The 16,874-nt window shown below is 46.2% G+C and overlaps 2 protein-coding genes across 5 annotated transcripts in view; one reads left to right on the plus strand and one right to left on the minus strand.

Annotated features, from left to right (window-relative positions):
• Positions 1-16,874, plus strand: part of NTHL1 (nth like DNA glycosylase 1) — a 29,568-nt gene that overhangs the window by 1,500 nt on the left and 11,194 nt on the right. The window contains exons 3-6 of one of the 3 annotated variants that reach the window (XM_035131768.2): positions 330-500; positions 2,145-2,304; positions 4,456-4,561; positions 4,997-12,294. In XM_035131768.2, coding sequence (XP_034987659.2) covers positions 330-500; positions 2,145-2,304; positions 4,456-4,561; positions 4,997-5,120 — 561 coding nt within the window. In that variant the 3' untranslated portion in view covers positions 5,121-12,294. Of the gene's footprint in view, positions 1-329; positions 501-2,144; positions 2,305-4,455; positions 4,562-4,996; positions 12,295-16,874 lie in introns of those variants that run through there. The other 2 variants (XM_060282562.1, XM_060282563.1) reach the window with 2 other exon arrangements.
• NHERF2 (NHERF family PDZ scaffold protein 2) overlaps positions 7,284-16,874 on the minus strand; it is a 63,417-nt gene continuing 53,826 nt past the window's right edge. For both annotated transcript variants that reach the window (XM_060282561.1, XM_060282560.1), the window contains one exon: positions 7,284-13,211. In XM_060282561.1, the coding sequence (XP_060138544.1) occupies positions 13,053-13,211 (159 nt within the window). In that variant the 3' untranslated portion in view covers positions 7,284-13,052. The remainder of the gene's footprint in view (positions 13,212-16,874) is intronic.

The raw sequence follows: 16,874 nt of genomic DNA on the forward strand, positions 1-16,874 counted from the left end.
CTGGCCCTGCTCTGCACCCTCCTTGAGTGTTTTTGCCTGGCTGAGATGTGCCCTTGAATCCTGATAATGTTTCCATCCATTTACCTGGATGGAAGACAGCAGAGAAATCTGTCTGTGTAGAAACCTCTGGCTTTTACATAGCTGGGGTGTAAAGGCTCTAGCCACGTCCATTGCTCCAACTACTTTTGCTTTTGGCCCTGCCCATTACTGGCATATGTTGCCTATCGGGGAATATGGCCCCTAGGTGGTTCTAGTAAAAAAAACGAAGTAGATCTGATGAAATATGATATCCTGTGATGACAACCCTCCATCTCCATACCATACTGTAGGTTAGGCGCTACCAGGTCCTCTTGTCACTCATGCTCTCCAGCCAAACCAAAGATCAGGTGACTTCGGCAGCCATGATGCGCCTGAGGGAGCATGGCCTCACTGTGGACAACATCTTGGAGACTGATGACGTGACTCTAGGCCAGCTCATCTACCCTGTGGGGTTTTGGAAGGTGAGCCATTTGAGAGAATAGGAAGAGCATTAAGCCAATATTTTTATTGCTCTAATCTTAGTAATCAGTGCTGGGCATTTTGAGGAAATGAAGCTGGTTATATTTGTGTTTGGCAGAGTTGCAGTAAGGTTCTTATAAACTGTTGGGAGAAGAGCTTTAAAGACTTTAGAAAATATGAACGACTGAAGATCATAGCTGCTGGGTCAGGCCAAAGGGAGCCAATCTAGCCCAGCATCCTGTTCTCACAGTGACCAACCAGATGCCCCAATGGAAAGCATACAAGCAGGCCTAGAATACAACAGCTCTCCCCACTTCCAATTCCCAGCAGCTTGTGTTCAGAAGCTTCCTGCCTCTGACAGTGGAGGTAGAGCATAGCCATTGTGGATTGTGGCCATTGATAGCCTTATCCTCCTCTATGAATTCGTCTAATCCTCTTTTGAAGCCATGCAGAGCAAATTGATGGCTCTCCCTGCCTCCTGTAAGAGTGGATTCCACAGTTTAACTGTAATTGGTTCTTTCATACCACCAAACCCATTAAGATTCTCGTGGGGTATCTGAAAAATGTTGTACATTCAGAGCATCTTACCCTAGCTGGAGACTTCTTAAGAGGAGCAAAATTGATATTAGTCCCTAAGTGGTACCCTCCCAAAATGCTGAAGGAACACGAGTGGTTTAATACAATATGGTATGTCACTTTGATGTCTAAACTTACAGAAATACCCTGTTTCTCTGAAAATAAGATGTAGCCATAAAATAAGCCGTAGCAGGATTTTTAAGCATTCAAGGAATATAAGCCATACCCCGAAAATAGGACCTAGTGATAGGCGCAGCAGCAATGCCGGCCATGGCAGGAGGAGGAGGAGGAGTAAAAATAATACATCCCCTGAAAATAAGCCATAGTGTGTGTGTTTTTTGAAGAAAAATAAATATAAGACGGTGTCTTATTTTCGGAGAAACACGGTAGTAAGATTAAGGGAGGGGAGACAGAAATCAGAACAATTTGCAAGTTTATGTACCCCACCCGCCTTTACAAATCATATGGAGCAAAGATTTAATTTAGGACTGTTTAATGCTTTCTCGGCTGTAGCATGAAATAGCATAATTTTTCTATTACGGTAAGCCCACAACGTACATGGGGCTTACATTCCAGGGATGGCACCTAAAGCCAAAATTGTGTGTACTCAAAACTCACTGGGTTTAATGGAGGTGGTATTGCCAAAGTCATTTTTCACAGAACCCCAACCACTTCCCACTTCTTTTTTAAATAAAAAAATTGCCATGCATGTAAAGCTGAATGCGCACAAGTTAAATGTGCGCAAGTTGTGGGCTTCCTGTATTTCAAAATTAAGTAATCAACAGCACAAAAGGAAAATAGATTGGATGGGAGGAGGAAACAAGCAAACAGGTTCAAGATCTTAATTACAAGACCAGAGAGGCCTCCTTACCAAGGGGCATAATAATCCTTCCTGCCTTGCGGTTCTGAAAGCACATCCCTGCTAGATTCCATTGTCATTGTGGCCCCTGCTTTCGTCCGGGCCTCTCATTCCTCACAGTCAGCCCCCTTATTCCCTCCATTGCTTGAGGCCTTCTTTGTCAGCTGGCTAAACCCCCAGCGCGCATCCCCCCATTTTTCACTGACTACAGCGGAAAGTGAGCTACATCAAGCAGACCACAGCAATTCTGAAGCAGGACTATGCTGGAGACATCCCAAGGACTGTGGCGGAGCTGGTGAAACTCCCAGGGGTTGGACCCAAGATGGCCCATTTGGTGATGGACATTGCCTGGCAGGACGTCTCTGGAATCGGTACTGTTCCCATTTTTCTCTTAGCAGTCCCAACTCATTTGCTCTAGGAACTGGAGCTTCTAGAAGGACCCGGGATGGGGACTCTTGGGCCTAGGGGCCAAATGTGGCCCTTTGGGCCTATCTATCTGGCCCTTGGAACATTCCCCAGGCTACACACCCTCACCAGTCTTGCTTCACACACCCCTTGAGTGTTTTGTCTAAGGCCACCTGAAGCAGAGGTGAAATGGGCCCTTTGTGGCTCACGCACTTACAGAGCAATCGTAACCATGTCTACTCAGCAGCCCCATTGAATTCAGTGTCAGAATCTATGTCGCGCCTGTGCTTTTCAAATGAATAGCTGTCACTTCGAAACAGTTCCTGTGAGGAGGCTTCGTCACTTTTGCCTACCTTGAATTTTGGGAATGTGGTACAATCCTGCTATAGGCAGGAGGTGGCGCTGTGGCTCCATGGCCCATGCTTGCACCAACCCACCTTTTTTTTATTTTAACAGTACTTGCAATTAACATTTTAGGCTGCTGGTTACAGGAAACCTGGGAGGGCTGATTCTTGATGAATGGGACTTCAGGAACCAGTTGATTAAAAACTGAGAGTGGGGAGAATATCATTTGGGGTTCTCTGGTGGAATTCCTTCCCGATTAATCAAGGAGCCTTTGTGTTTTGCCCAGAGATGGCGGCAGTCCTGGGTGACAGTGCCCAGTAATTTCAAAGGTGGTGAATCAGCCATTGTTACATTCGAGGCCTTGAGGCAACCTGATACATTGCATGGGACCTAGGAGCCTCTTCTGAATGCCTCCTCCCACCTTCTGACGTAAGACTCTTACAAAATGCAGACTCAGGACATTAAAAGGGGACATTTCCCCCCCTCCCCCCCACTTTTGCTTACCAGCTAGCCAGACTGTTTGGGTTGGCCTAATAAAGGTCTTTGCCTAATAAGGATGTTGAAATTTCCATTTCTGGTTCCAAAAGTTACTTCCTTCCACCTGCCACTTCACAGCAGCAGGTCCTGATCTTCACAGGCATGCTTTGGACCACCAGAATGAAGTTCACGGACCACTGTATCCCCTCAGACCAGTGTTTGGAAACCCCCTGGTTTACAGTACACCGGCAAGGCACAATTGAGAATGCAGTATTTTCTGCAATCCAAAACATTAGTATGTTCAAATGATTTGATCACAATTGATTTTCAAAATCAAAGCATTGTGTTGTATCCCTCAGAACATGAGAAGAACCTGCTGGATCAGACCCGTGGCCCATTTAGCCCAGCATCCTTTTCTTACAGTGGCTACCCAAATGCCGGTGGAGCCCTCTCCCCTCTTGTAGTTCTCAACAGCTGGTATTCAGAAGCATTGCTGCCTCTAAATTTAGATTTTAAAAATTCCTTCAGTAGCACCTTAAATACCAACTAAGTTTTTATTTTGGTATGAGCTTTTGTGTGCATGCACACTTCGTCAGATGCATGCACACGAAAGCTCATACCAAAATAAAAACTTAGTTGGTCTTTAAGGTGCTACTGAAGGAATTTTTTTTTATTTTGCTTCGACTCAGACCAACACGGCTACCTACCTGTATCTAAATTTAGAAGCAGAGCAAAGCCATCATGGCCAGTAGCCATTGATAGCCATTATTATTATTATTTTAAAGCAAGCATCCCCAAACTTTGGTCCTCCAGATGTTTTGGACTACAATTCCCATCTTCCCCAACCACTGGTCCTTTTAGCTAGGGATCATGGGAGTTGTAGGCCAAAACATCTGGAGGGCCGCAGTTTGGGGATGCCTGTTTTAAAGTCACCTAGGTTGGTGGCCATCACTGCCTCCAATGGGAGTGAGTTCCACAGTTTAACTATGTACTATGTGACTATGTATGTTCTTGTATCTGCTACTGACAGCCCAGTGACTATCTAGAACCTGTGGCCTTCTAGTTTCCTGACTCCCACTCCCATCAGCCAGCTAGGCCAGCAGCCAGTGGTGCTGGAAGTTAGAAGTCCAGCAACATCTGTAGGGCCACAGGTCCCCCAGCCCTCCTCTGGTGGAAAGCTCCGCTCAAAGACAAAACCATCATTTCCTTCAAGTAGGGGTCAAATATCCTCTAACTATCCTGGGAACTGAATATGGGATCTCCTCTCCCCTGACTCTACTCACCCTTTTCCATAGGTGTGGACACACATGTGCACCGGATTTCCAACAGGTTGAAGTGGGCAAAGAAGGAAACAAAGCTTCCTGAGGAGACTCGGCTGGCTCTGGAAGAGTGGCTCCCCAGGTGAGGCACTCGGGGGTCAATTATGACTTGTTTCTTTACTCCACATGTTCTCTCTCTTTTTTTTTTAATTCAGTGACCTAAGCCACACATGATGCCAAGCCATGGTTTGTTTAGCAGCTAGCCTAAACAAAATGTGAAGTCATGGTTTGTTTTTGGCTTACGAGCTGTGGCTTCGTTTTTATAGTTTTGCTTTATGGTCAACATGCCATCTTCACTGCCTCTCATTCCATTTTGGAGCCCAATGTCTGAAGGCTTGCCTTCTCCCTTACAAAATTTACCACAGGGTTAGGCCTTCAGCTAAGCTCCAAGGGCAGCTAAGCAATGACCCTTCAAATCTTTCTGAACTACAACTCCTGTACCCTTAGGGTGAAGGGTGGGTGATTAATCAAATTAATAATAGCGATAAATGAACATTTCCCTTCCTTCTCCTCCTAGAGATCTCTGGAGTGAGATAAACTGGCTTCTTGTTGGGTTTGGGCAGCAAGTCTGCTTACCTGTAAATCCACGCTGCAGTGAATGCCTTAACAGGGACATCTGTCCGGCTTCGAGGAAGCGCTGAGAGATGCGACACTTACTGGAACAGGCCACCATACTGGGGGACTAGGATTTGGGGGCCCACCAACGGATTGATGATGCTGTAGCTGAACTTCCAGAGGCTTGAGCAAGAGGGATTTTGACCCTGAAATCTGATGGCACTACAGCAATGACTCTGTTCCTGGTCTCCAAACCATGCACAGGTGAGAGGGGTCCAAATAGCATTGTTCCTCATAAAAGGACCATAGAGTTGACTTAAGTGTGGTGTCCCAGGCTGCCCTGAAAGGACTCCTCTTAACCCAAGTATGAAGCCACACAGAGAGTAGTTAAATAAGTGCAACATATTGGGCTAGATTCCAGACTAAGTTAGCTGGACTTGAGTCCCACTGAAATCAGTTGCACGTGTACATCTTGACATAACTGAGTTCAGCTAGCTCAGGGCCCATCAGCACCAAACATTTAAAGCAGTGACATGCCACTTTAAACAGCCATGGCTTCCCCCCCCCCAGCCCCCTTCCCCAAGAATCCTGGGAGCTGCATCTTGTTCAGGGTGCTGAGAGTTGTTAGGAGACCCCCTTTTCCCCTCATGGAGCTACAGTTCCCAGAGGGGGTTGAAAGTACTTTGGGAATTGAAGCTGGAAGGGAAGAGGGGGTCTCCCAGTAACTCCCAGCACCCTTAACAAACTACAGCTCCCATGGTTCTTTGGGCAAAGCCATGAGTATTTAAAATGATGAGAGAGTCTACTTCAAAAGTATAGTCCAGCCCCCAGTATCTTTTAAATGAAGATTTTGCTGTATTCCTGTGGCTAGAAAGAGGAGATGGGGGAAGGCAAAATGGGCAAAACTTTACTTAGGGGTGAAAATGAGCTTAGGAAAACAAGCAGAAAGTTCAGCTTGTGTCCTGTCAGTGGAAGGTCCACATGTTTTGATATGTCTGGAGATCTCTTTGCCATAAGCTATATATGCCTGACCAAAATTTCTAAGGTTCAGCTCACATGGCATCCTCCGGCCTTTTGTTTTGAAAGGGCAAGGCTCCTGCTTTGAGAGCCTCTGCCTGAGGAGCAACCAGCCCTCAGTGTGTGTTGTATTTCCTTGTCTCTATGCCTCTCCCTGCCTCCACACACACTGTGAGGGAGGCCGGTCATATTTTCTTCCCTAAGAAGTGTTTGTGGATTCTGTCAGCTGCCTTTGCCCTTGAAGAATTTCCAATTTAAATGCTAATAAGCTAGTTACCAGGCAAAAAGGAGTTATCCAGCTCCACTGGATGATGTCATTCAGGCCTGTCCCAGCGTCATGGAGGAATTAGCCTGTTGCCAAGGTAGGGAGAGTTGGAGGTTTAGAAACAGATGAGACGGAGGGGGGGATCTTCCCAGCCCTCCCCCCCCCTTGTATCTGATGGGCTCCAGGGCTTGGAGATTTTAGATCAGCTTTCCTCCCAATCTATTGTCCTCCTGGTGTTTTGAACTACAACTCCCATCAGCCCCAGAGAGTGCAGCCATAAAATGCAGTCCAAAACATCTGGAAGACACCAGGTTGGGTAAGAGTTCTCCTATGTGAGAACGAAGCCTTTTAGATGTCCCAAGCAAAAGGGGCATTTGGAATACAGTGTAAGCCTTGAGCTTTACATAGCCTATCACATAAGCCAGGCATCCCCAAACTTCGGCCCTCCAGATGTTTTGGACTACAATTCCCATCATCCCTGACCACTGGTCCTGTTAGCTAGGGATCATGGGAGTTGTAGGCCAAAACATCTGGAGGGCCGCAGTTTGGGGATGCCTGACATAAGCCAAATGCTGAGAACTGCATCTACCTAAAGAGTAATTCTTATTTTTATATAATAAACATTTTTCTTTTTATAATAAGATTTTTGTCTAACAGTCTCTGCTTGGTGCTCAGGTTTCCCAGAAGAGGGGATTTAATCCAGAGTGGGGAACTTGGGCCCAGGATCTGAAAGTAGCCTCCAGGCCTTTCTGTCTGTTCCCTGTCCCCTATGCCATACCCCCTCATTGGCCCTGCTTCGCACCTTCCTTGAGGGGCTGGAATATGTTTCCCTGGTAATTTAAATTCACCTAGAAGTGAGGCAATCTGGCACAGCCAGGAAACATGCAGACACAGAAGTTGGATGGGAGGAAGAGAGGGATACCATAAGGAAATAATAATTTGAACACCAACATCATAAAACTCGCTGTACATGGGAAACCAGATTTATTATTGACATTTTAGTATACATTTTTTTACACAATGCAGTTAACAGCTCTTCTTATAACTTTATAGTGAATGTCTAGGTTAGTTGTGCAGAAACTGAGTTAAGTGCTGCAGAGCATATAGGATGGCAGAGAGAAGAGAGCCAGGCGTGCTTTTAAATTGTCATGAGTCAATCCACGGAACAGAGACTGAGATGTTTGCTTTCTGGGAAGGGGTAGGGGGAAAGCTACCTCTATAGGTATAGGTTTGTATAGGAGATTTCAATTGTACCACAACCCTCAAATTTGTGCTTCTGTCACACCTCTCCTGTCCTTAAAGAATGACTTTAGAAATCCTTGTTCAAACCAGTCCTGCATTCATTCATTTCCTTACTATTATATTTCACCTTTCTTCGATCATGGAGCCCAAGGTATTATCCAGGCGTTTTTCAAAAGGCCTCCCATCCTGTTTCATCTTCCACTGACCAGATGTAAACATGTTCTTTCCATGTATCAGACGGGTGGAGAACTCCTCTGTGGCCCTCCAGATGTTGCTGGACTGCAACTCCCATCAGCCCAAGGCAGCAGGACCAATGGCCAGGGATGGTGGGAACTGCAGCAGCAGTAGCACACACCCACACACCTCTGGTGCATCAGTGCCTTTGCTAATAATGCATTGGGGGCAACTCTTTTGGAGGTAAAAACTTTAGCCTAATTTGAAAAGCAAGTGCCCTCCAATCATTTAAGGAATCAAAGCAGTCCCCGCCCCCACCCCCAAAAAAGCTTTAGAAATCTCACACCATTCTCAAAATCAAGTTTCAAGCAACCTTATCAGCAGGTATTAGCTTATACCTGAATTACCACCAGTCTCACTCAATAACTGTTTTCTTTGTTTAAAAAAAAATTAAAGAAGACTCAGCAGAGCATTCTTCAGGAAGCCACATTTTCACTCAAACATTTCATTATCCTCCTGGAATCAGTGGTCCCGAGTCATCAGGAGAGATTTATGGCAGGCTTACTCAACCTGGGGCCCTCCAGTTGTTGTTGTTGGACTTCAACTCCCACCAGTACTAGCCAGCATGGCCAAAGATCATGGGATATTTATTCCAAACATCTGGGCACCAGGCTGGGGAAGGCAGATCTACATGCACTCTTATTTGCATTTGCCCCATAATGTACACCCTGCCTGTGGCATCAGCAGGAAGCCCCCTTTCAATACTAATGGGCATCTATGGGACTAGCTGAGCATAACTGGGGCTGGATTGGGAGTCAGCAAGTACAGCTGTTCTCCAATAATAAATGGTTTGGGAATGCGGTAAAATCCCAAGCCTGCAGACTCGAGTTGTGCAAATTAGTCATATTTACATATATTTATTTTTACATAGCTTCACAGTCTTCAATGGTGCAATGGTTTTTAAAAACAAATTGGAATGTTTTGGTAAAGCTTGGCAAAGAAGGAGTCCCAAAGGGGGAAAGACATTCCTGACATTTCTCCAGATTCCATGTGGGCTAGAAACCCTGTTTTTTATTTTTTAAAAAAATAAAAATCATCAGCACAGTGATGTGTAGTCAAACCCTTCTTGCCTGCTGAGGTCATAATCACTGAAAATCCATGGAATCAATCTGAAATATGAGGGGGGGTTGTTGTTTTTAAGAAGATCGCTTTCTAGTTCTCATGCCTACAGAGATAAAATTCAGAAGTGGTGGGTGATGCCTGGTGCTATCTCAGAAGACAGAGATAGTAGGCCTCCGAGGGGACAGAGGTGAGGACTACAATGGTGTTCCTATACTAGCCAGGTAGACTGCAAAATCAGTCAAAATGTGGCATTAAATTAGATTAACTCAGGTGCAGAATTAGGGCACGTTTCTCAAGCATCCAGACCAGCTGCCCCCAACTTGATGCTCTGGGGCTGATAGGAATTGTAGTCCAAAATAGCTGGAGACCATCGGATTGGTAAAAGCTGGTGTGGACAAAGAGTATCTAATGTGGTGCTCTCCAGATGTTGTGGACCAGAATTCCCATAAGCCCCAGCCAACACAACCAATGGTGAGATATGATGGGAGATGGAGTCCAGCAACACCTAGAGAGCACTACTTTGGCTACTCCTGGGGCAGACTATGAGTACAAGGCTGTCCATCATGGACACCGATACTCCACCTTGCATTTCTCTCAAAACCGCCTGTAACGAAACTGTATACAAAGTTATTCTTGAAAACCAATCACATAACAAAAGAATGGTACCATTTACCAAGCCAGCTTTGCTACACGGGAGCCATTTCCCCAAATCTAAGGCACCTTATTCAGCTCAGTTATTCGCAAAACATACACAAAGCCCCCAGAGTATACTTATATCAAAGGGCACTTGGTCATCTTGCAGGGTATTGTAGAATCAGGAGTGTAAGAGTTGGAAGGGGCCCAAAAGGATCATCTCCTTCAACCCCCTGCCATGCAGGAATCACAGCTGAAGAATCCCTGAAGACAAAGTGTCCCCCCCCCCCTTCTTAAATACTTGTTGTACATTTGTGCCCTAATTAAAAGGGTGGCAATTGCTTAGTCATACATACCTCTTTTTATGAAAGAAACTGCATCCCATCCAGCTTCCTTTTTAATACTGGGTGTGAAAGGTTGTGATGTCTCACTAAAGAAGGCTAGAAGAAAAAACTCTTCCTACCTGCCTCCCCTTACCAGATTAACAGTGTTATAAAATCATTAGCTAGCTTCCCCCCCCTTTTTTTTTTTACTTCTCCCTCACTTAGTAGAATCAGGAGAAGAGTTTGGATAACAATTTCTGAGTTGCTGCTGCAATGTGATCACTTTCAAGCAGTCTTTGCCAACTGTGTGCCCTCCAGATGTTCAAACTACAACTCCCATCAGCCCCAAACCATGGGTGTGCCTGCTGAGGCTGATGGGAGCTGTGGTTCAAAACAGCTAGAGGGCACCAGATTAGCAAAGGGGTCTCCTCAAGAACAGAAGAGCCTAGTGTAGAGGTTCCACAGGAGTGTGCGCTTTTATGTTCACACACAGTTCACATACATCACTCATTGAGGAGGATCATATTCATTTAGTAAGTAGGAGCAATACCCCAGAATTATCCACTTTCACTCTGGCCTGGATTCAAGACATTTCAGTGCCTACCACAAAAAACATACCAAACAGTATACTCCCTCCCATGAATTAACACAGGGAGGGGTGAGAACTTCCCTGGAAACTTCCCAGTGACCTGGGCCCCTTGGGTCAATCCGTCTCCCAACTCTTGTCCTCTTATAACAACATCAAGATCTATCTAGGGCAGGCATGTCCAAAGTCTGTTTCAGGAGCCTAATCCGGCCCTCCGGTCAGTTTAATCCGGCCCCTGTGGCAGTTTATTTCCTAGGGTAAAATCCTAAAAAACCTCAACAACTTCAATCCTAAAAAAAAAGGTTGACAGCTTTGGCCGGCCCTCACGGCCCTTCACTTCTTCAAATCTGGCCCTCTTTGAAAAAAGTTTGGACACCACTGATCTAGGGAATCACAGAATCATATAATTATACAGTTGGAAGGGACCCCGAGAGTCATATGGTCCAACCCCCTGCAGTGCAAGAATCACAGCTAAAGAATCCCTCAAAGATGGCAATCCAACCTCTACCATGCCTCCTTGCCTTTAATAACAATTCTTCTTTCTATTTGGGGGGTGGGGGAAGTAACGTAGAGGGCCTAACGCTGGTAATGAGCAGGTCAGGTGGTCAGTAGATGTGGATGTGTTGCTGTCTCAAAAAAGACACATTCTGTGCTTCTGAGCTATTCTTTGGAAAGAACATTGCAGAAGCTAAAACACATTCAGAGCTTGTTAAATTCAACATTACGCGTCATGGTTAAAGCATGAGATCTGACTTTGACTGTAGGGGGTGTGTGCCTCAGGCCCAGTGACCAAATGCGGCCCTTCGGGCCTCTCCATCTGGCCCTCAGGATGCTTCCTAGGCCACTCCCCCTTCTCAAACCAAGTGCTAATTGGTGCTTTCATCAAGTCCTTTTCCCCGGCTGGGAAATGTTCTTGGACTGTAATGAAACCTTTTGGATTCCATGGATGGAGAAGGGGGAGGGTTGGTATAGAACCTCAGACCTTTGCAGGTCAGGGGGAAAAGCCCTGTGAGCTCCACCACCTTTGCTTCTGGTTTCTGCTGCCACTGGTATGCAGCCCCCAGAAGATCGCCCACAAGGGAATGTGGCCCTCGGCCCGAAAATGGCTTTGGGGACCACTCTGTCCATCATCTCCTACCCCGGGCACTGCCTGTGGAAAGGGTTAGTAGTCATATGTTAAAAGGGGTGACCATCCTCTACAGTCTTTCCTTAGCACAGCTGATACGTGCAAATACCATATTGCTGCTAAACTGAAAGGAAGGTTGGTTAATGGTGCAGCCATTGAAACATCAGCAATGTTGAAATGGGGTGCATGTTTTCAAAAGGCCTGGAAGTGGAAATAGTTGTGCCGTTGGAGGTTAAATGAATTTTCACATAAAGGGGGTGCTTCTGCTTAAATCTCGAGACGCCCGTCCATTTGCCAGCAGGACACCGTCTCCCAGAGGAACTGCTCCCAGGAATGTTAGTATTTCATGGATACAATTGTCTTCCTGTGCTGCTCCCGAGTCTCACTAAAAAGTGTTATTTCCAGCTTCTGGCTACAGCCAATTCAGATTAGTGTTCCTTATAAATGTCAGGATTTAGAAAGAGGGGGGTGCTTGCTGCTTTTTTTTTTTTTGCTTCTACCCTACCCTGCCCTGAGGGGGTTGGCAAGGGACAGCATGCATTTCTGCACCTGAGTGCACCAAATAATTGTGGTCTTTTGCCACGTTTGGTAAGGAAGGGACTTTTCAAAAAGCATGGTTGTTCTGAAAAGTGGTGAAGGGAAGGGGCTTTTCGGAAAGCGCAGTTGTTCTGAAAAGTGGTAACAAGGCAAAAACAATTTGCAAAGAGAAGGGGACTTGCTGTGCCTGAGGCTTAAAGGGTCAGGGTGTTTCAAGCACTAACTATGAACAGATGGAGGGGCGGGAAAAATTCCCCTCCTTTAAAAAATAAAAAGTCCAAGTTTAAAGCCACAGAGAAAACTTGCACAATCACAAAATGGTCAGGCAACCACGTTTATGAGGATGCCAACATGGAAACCCAGCAGTCTCTGCCAACCTGATGCCCCCTTCTGCCTGAAACCAAGGGCTGCTGCAAGGAGTAGGCATTATCTAGAACATCTGGAGGGCACCAGGTTGGCAACAGCTGCTGTTAACCCATCACAGTGCAGACCGCAGCATCCAGTTAAGTGGAAAGGCTCTGGTTATCAAGTTCTGGTTGTGACATTAAAAAAAAATGACATCGCTACAAGAAGAGGCAGAAGAAGCTCAAACAATTAATGATATAAAAATGATCCTATAAATAATACATTCTAAATATTGCAGGTTAAGCGATTCAAAAAGGAAAGGAGAATTGCCACTTGCTTTTCCTGCTTGTTACTGTGGCAGTTTCACAGTTGCCTGTTTTGTGTGTTTGAGCCCTGCAGTTTCAATCTCTCTCTCTCTCTGTGACCACTTTTGTACAATAAAAGAGGCTGGGGGCAGGGGGCGAGGAGGAAATGTGCTTTGTACAAAGCAACACAAACCTATGGTAAAAAGCAGAGCCTGGCACGCCTTGGAGCAGTGCCCGTTGGAGGCACAGCGCGGCCGTCGCCATCCCCATGCTCATTTGCAAATGTCTCCAGGCCGGGGTGGGGGGAGCCGCAACAGGAGTCGAGAGGAGCTCCTCGGCTGGCTCAGAAGTTGCTGAAGATCTCCCGCTTCTTGTTCCAGTCCATCTGGGGGGCCCTTTTGTTCACCCGCTTGGCCCGCACTTTCTCTTTGGCCTCCGCTGCCGTGGGACTCAGGTTCAAGCCGCTCTCCTCAAACGGATCCTTCTTCCCAGGCTCTCCCACCTAGCGGGATTTTTTTTAAAAGAAGAAGAAGAAGAAGAAAAGAATGGGATTCAAAAGAAGGGAAAGGACTGGTGGGATAGAGGGGTATGGTGGGCCTCCTGTGCTGCATTTATTGCGGGGGCGGGTTTCCCCCCTCTTCAACCTGTCATCTCTTTTCAAACTCATTTTGCAGGGTTTGGAGAGGCTACGAGAACCTAGCAGAAAAGCCCTGCAGATGGAGCTGACAGGAGGCAGCAAAAAAACTAAAGAGTCATTGCAGGATGCAGACTGGGTCTCTTGGAGCCTTTTGCTTCTGCGACAGGCCAAAATTCAGCTTCTGCTCTTAGGAGAAGAACTGTAACTCGGGGGCAGAGTATCTGCTTTGCATGCAGAAGGTCCCAGATTCAATCCCCAGCACCATCTCCAGGCAGGGTTAGGAAAGACCCTTGGTCTGAAACCCTAGAGCAGGCATCCCCAAACTTCGGCCCTCCAGATGTTTTGGACTACAATTCCCATCTTCCCTGACCACTGGTCCTGTTAGCTAGGGATCATGGGAGTTGTAGGCCAAAACATCTGGAGGGCCGCAGTTTGGGGATGCCTGCCCTAGAGAGCTGTAGCCAATCAGTGCAGACAATACTGAGCTAGATGGACCAATGGATGTAGCTGAGTGGCAGGACCTCTGCTCTGCATGTAGAAGGCCTTGGGTTCAATCCCTGGTCTCTTTTCCAGGCAGGGTTGGGAGACCCTGCAAGTCTGTGTGAACAATGCTGAGCTAGACAGACCAATGGCAGCTTTCTATGTTCCTAATTCTGATGCCGAAGAGCTGTGCTTACTCTTCATAGCACCCAAGTTCTTGGAGCATCAGCAAGTACCAACCCATCTGTCCCTATGTCAACTACCACAGACCCAACTCTGCAGCCCAAACGTCGTCATGCATCAGCAGCAGAGTGCAGGAGGGATGGGCCTCCAGCTTAATGGAAGGGCATGTGCTTTGTATGCAGAGAAGGTCTCATGTGCTATGCCTGGCCTGACAAAGGGATGTCACCTGCTTTACAGTGGCGATTAAACGAACCAGTCAGCAACTGGACACCTTCGGGCAGGATCCGGCCTCCAACCGCCAACCCAGGGAGCAAGGGGATGTGGATGAGCAGCATCAGAAAGCAATGGGATGTGGTACCCAAATCCGCTTGGGAGAGGTGATTGGTCATTGTCCCCAGTGTTTGAAATTCCCTGGGCGCCAGGTGCATTTTGCTCTTGGTGCGGGTCCAACTGTGACTATGTGGAGATTTCTGGGCGACTGACCCCTCCATTGAGCCAGCTGACTCATGCGCAGCAAAAGATACATGTCTTGTGCTCCTGCACTGCCGAGCGAATCATGGACCCCTTGCTGAGCATCTTAGTCCTCCATCATCACATCAAGAAAAGGAAGTACAGCACTAAAGTACAGATACATCTGACTGTGCTGCAGCCGTTCCACAGGCCACGCAAATGGAACTCACAGGCCACAGTTAAAAAACTTCTGCCATAGTCCCTAGTTAATTCCATTATTTCCACTGCTTATGTTTCTCCTCCTTGCCTCCTGGGACAAGTGAATCGTTGTAAGAGCAAGCTACAGTCAAGCAATGTAGTTGAGATAATAGAATCACAGCATTGTAGGGCTGGAAGGAACCCCAAGGGTCATCGAGTCCAACCCCCTGGCGAATAGACATTCTGTTGTGGTGACAAAAACCTAAGTTTAAGGCGCCACTTGGCGCCTAGCTTATATACAGTGGTACCTCTACTTACGAATAACTCTACTTACAAATGTTTCTACTTACGAATGGAGCTCCGTCCGCCATCTTGGATGCGGTTTAGATAGGATTTTTTTTCTACTTACGAATTTTTAGATAGGGTTGCTTCGACTTACAATTTTTTTCTCCCAATGCATTCCTATGGGATTCAACTTACAAATTTTTTCTACTTACGAATGTGCGTTCGGAACGCATTAAATTCGTAAGTAGAGGTACCACTGTATCTGAGTTTCTAACACTGCCCCCACTCCCCTATCAGAGTGGACCTCTGGGACAATTAAGTGCCACTTTGGGTTCTCCTTCTATGTCCATTCAAAACCACAAGCCCATGGCAGGATCGGGACCCAAGGCGATAAAACCAAGAAAGGCCCTCGGCGGAACCAAGCCGATGAAGCCTGTAATAAAGCAGGACATCAGCCAGCACTGGCAAAAGCTGGATGAAACTAGTGAATAATTCCTCTCCCTCACCACCAACCCGGCATGGAAAGAATGCAGAGTTTTTGGACTCCAGTGAACAGTGGGGCCAGTTGCTCCTCTGAAGGAACAGGGATCGGATCCCCCGTAACTCAAGCCTCTCTGTGGTCTTCACAAAACTCTCCTCTAATCAAGGCCTGCATATTTCTCTCTTAAAGAAACAGGGCTGCAGTGGTGGCAAAGCGTGAGGAAATAAATAAGCTGCATTGCATTCAAGTACTTCCCTTCGCATTTGAATGTAATTAGGCTTTTTTCTTTTTTAAGTATAGGGGTTTGGAAGCGGGAATCTGTTGGCTTTTTTGTTTTTGTTTTTGCCAGAAATAGTTCATATTCCCTCTACATATTCCTAGTGGCTTCTATTGTTCTCTACCTTCTTTCATCCTGAGGGGTCCCCGGAAGGAGAAATAAGAGAAGACACATTTGACTCTGGCCACCTCTGTGGTGGAACATGGCAGATGTTTAACAGCTGACAAAAATAAACACAAAAACTTGCTTGTTTGGAAGGAGGGAGCAGGGAAAATAAATTTTGGAGTAGAAGGCCTTACACAGCAGCAGCATCAACAACAACTACATTTCCTATCCACGTTGTTATAATTATTCTATTTTTTTATGTCATGCCCATTGCCATGAGGTCCCAGGGCAGCTTATAAGAATATAAAAAGAAGGACTTAAGAGCTCTGCTGGATCAGGCTAATGGCTAATAGCTGCTGTGGCTAGTAGCCACTGATAGCCTTACCCCCCACCAATTTGTCCAACCCACTTTTGAAGCAAGGTTGGTGGCCGCCGCTGCCTCTTGTGGGAGTGAGTTCCATAGTTTAACTACACACTGTGTGAAGAAGGACTTTTATCTGTCCTGATTCTTTCAACATTCAGCTTCATTGGATGGCTATGGGTTCTAGTGCTATGAGAGAGGAAGAGCAGCTTTTCTCTATCCACCTTCTCCATCACGTCATCCCTTGCTCACCTTTTCCCTAGACTTAACGGTAAAAATATATTAGAATCAGTTAAAATAATCTGCTGCCACAAAAAAAGGGTGGGTCCTAAAAATATATACATCTCAGGTGTCAAGAGGCTGTACAGTGGTGCCTCGCTAGACGAATTTAATTCGTTCCACAGGTCTTTTCTTATAACGAAAAATTCGTCTAGCGAATCCCATAGGAATGCATTGATTATTATTTTTTTGGATTTTTTTTGCCCATAGGAACGCATTAATTGAATTTCAATGCATTCCTATGGGAAACCGCAATTCGCTAGACGAATTTTTCGTAAAACGAATTCGTCTAGCAAGGCAACCTCCACTAGAAAAAAACCTTTCGTTAAGCGGAAATTTTGTTAAGCAGGGCATTTGTTAAGTGAGGCACCACTGTACTATGAAGGTGCCAGGTGCACCACTGTGGGTCGGGAATTCCACAGTTTTGGG

The sequence above is a fragment of the Zootoca vivipara genome, chromosome 14, assembly GCF_963506605.1.
Source record: "Zootoca vivipara chromosome 14, rZooViv1.1, whole genome shotgun sequence".
In the NCBI taxonomy this organism is placed as follows: domain Eukaryota; kingdom Metazoa; phylum Chordata; class Lepidosauria; order Squamata; family Lacertidae; genus Zootoca; species Zootoca vivipara.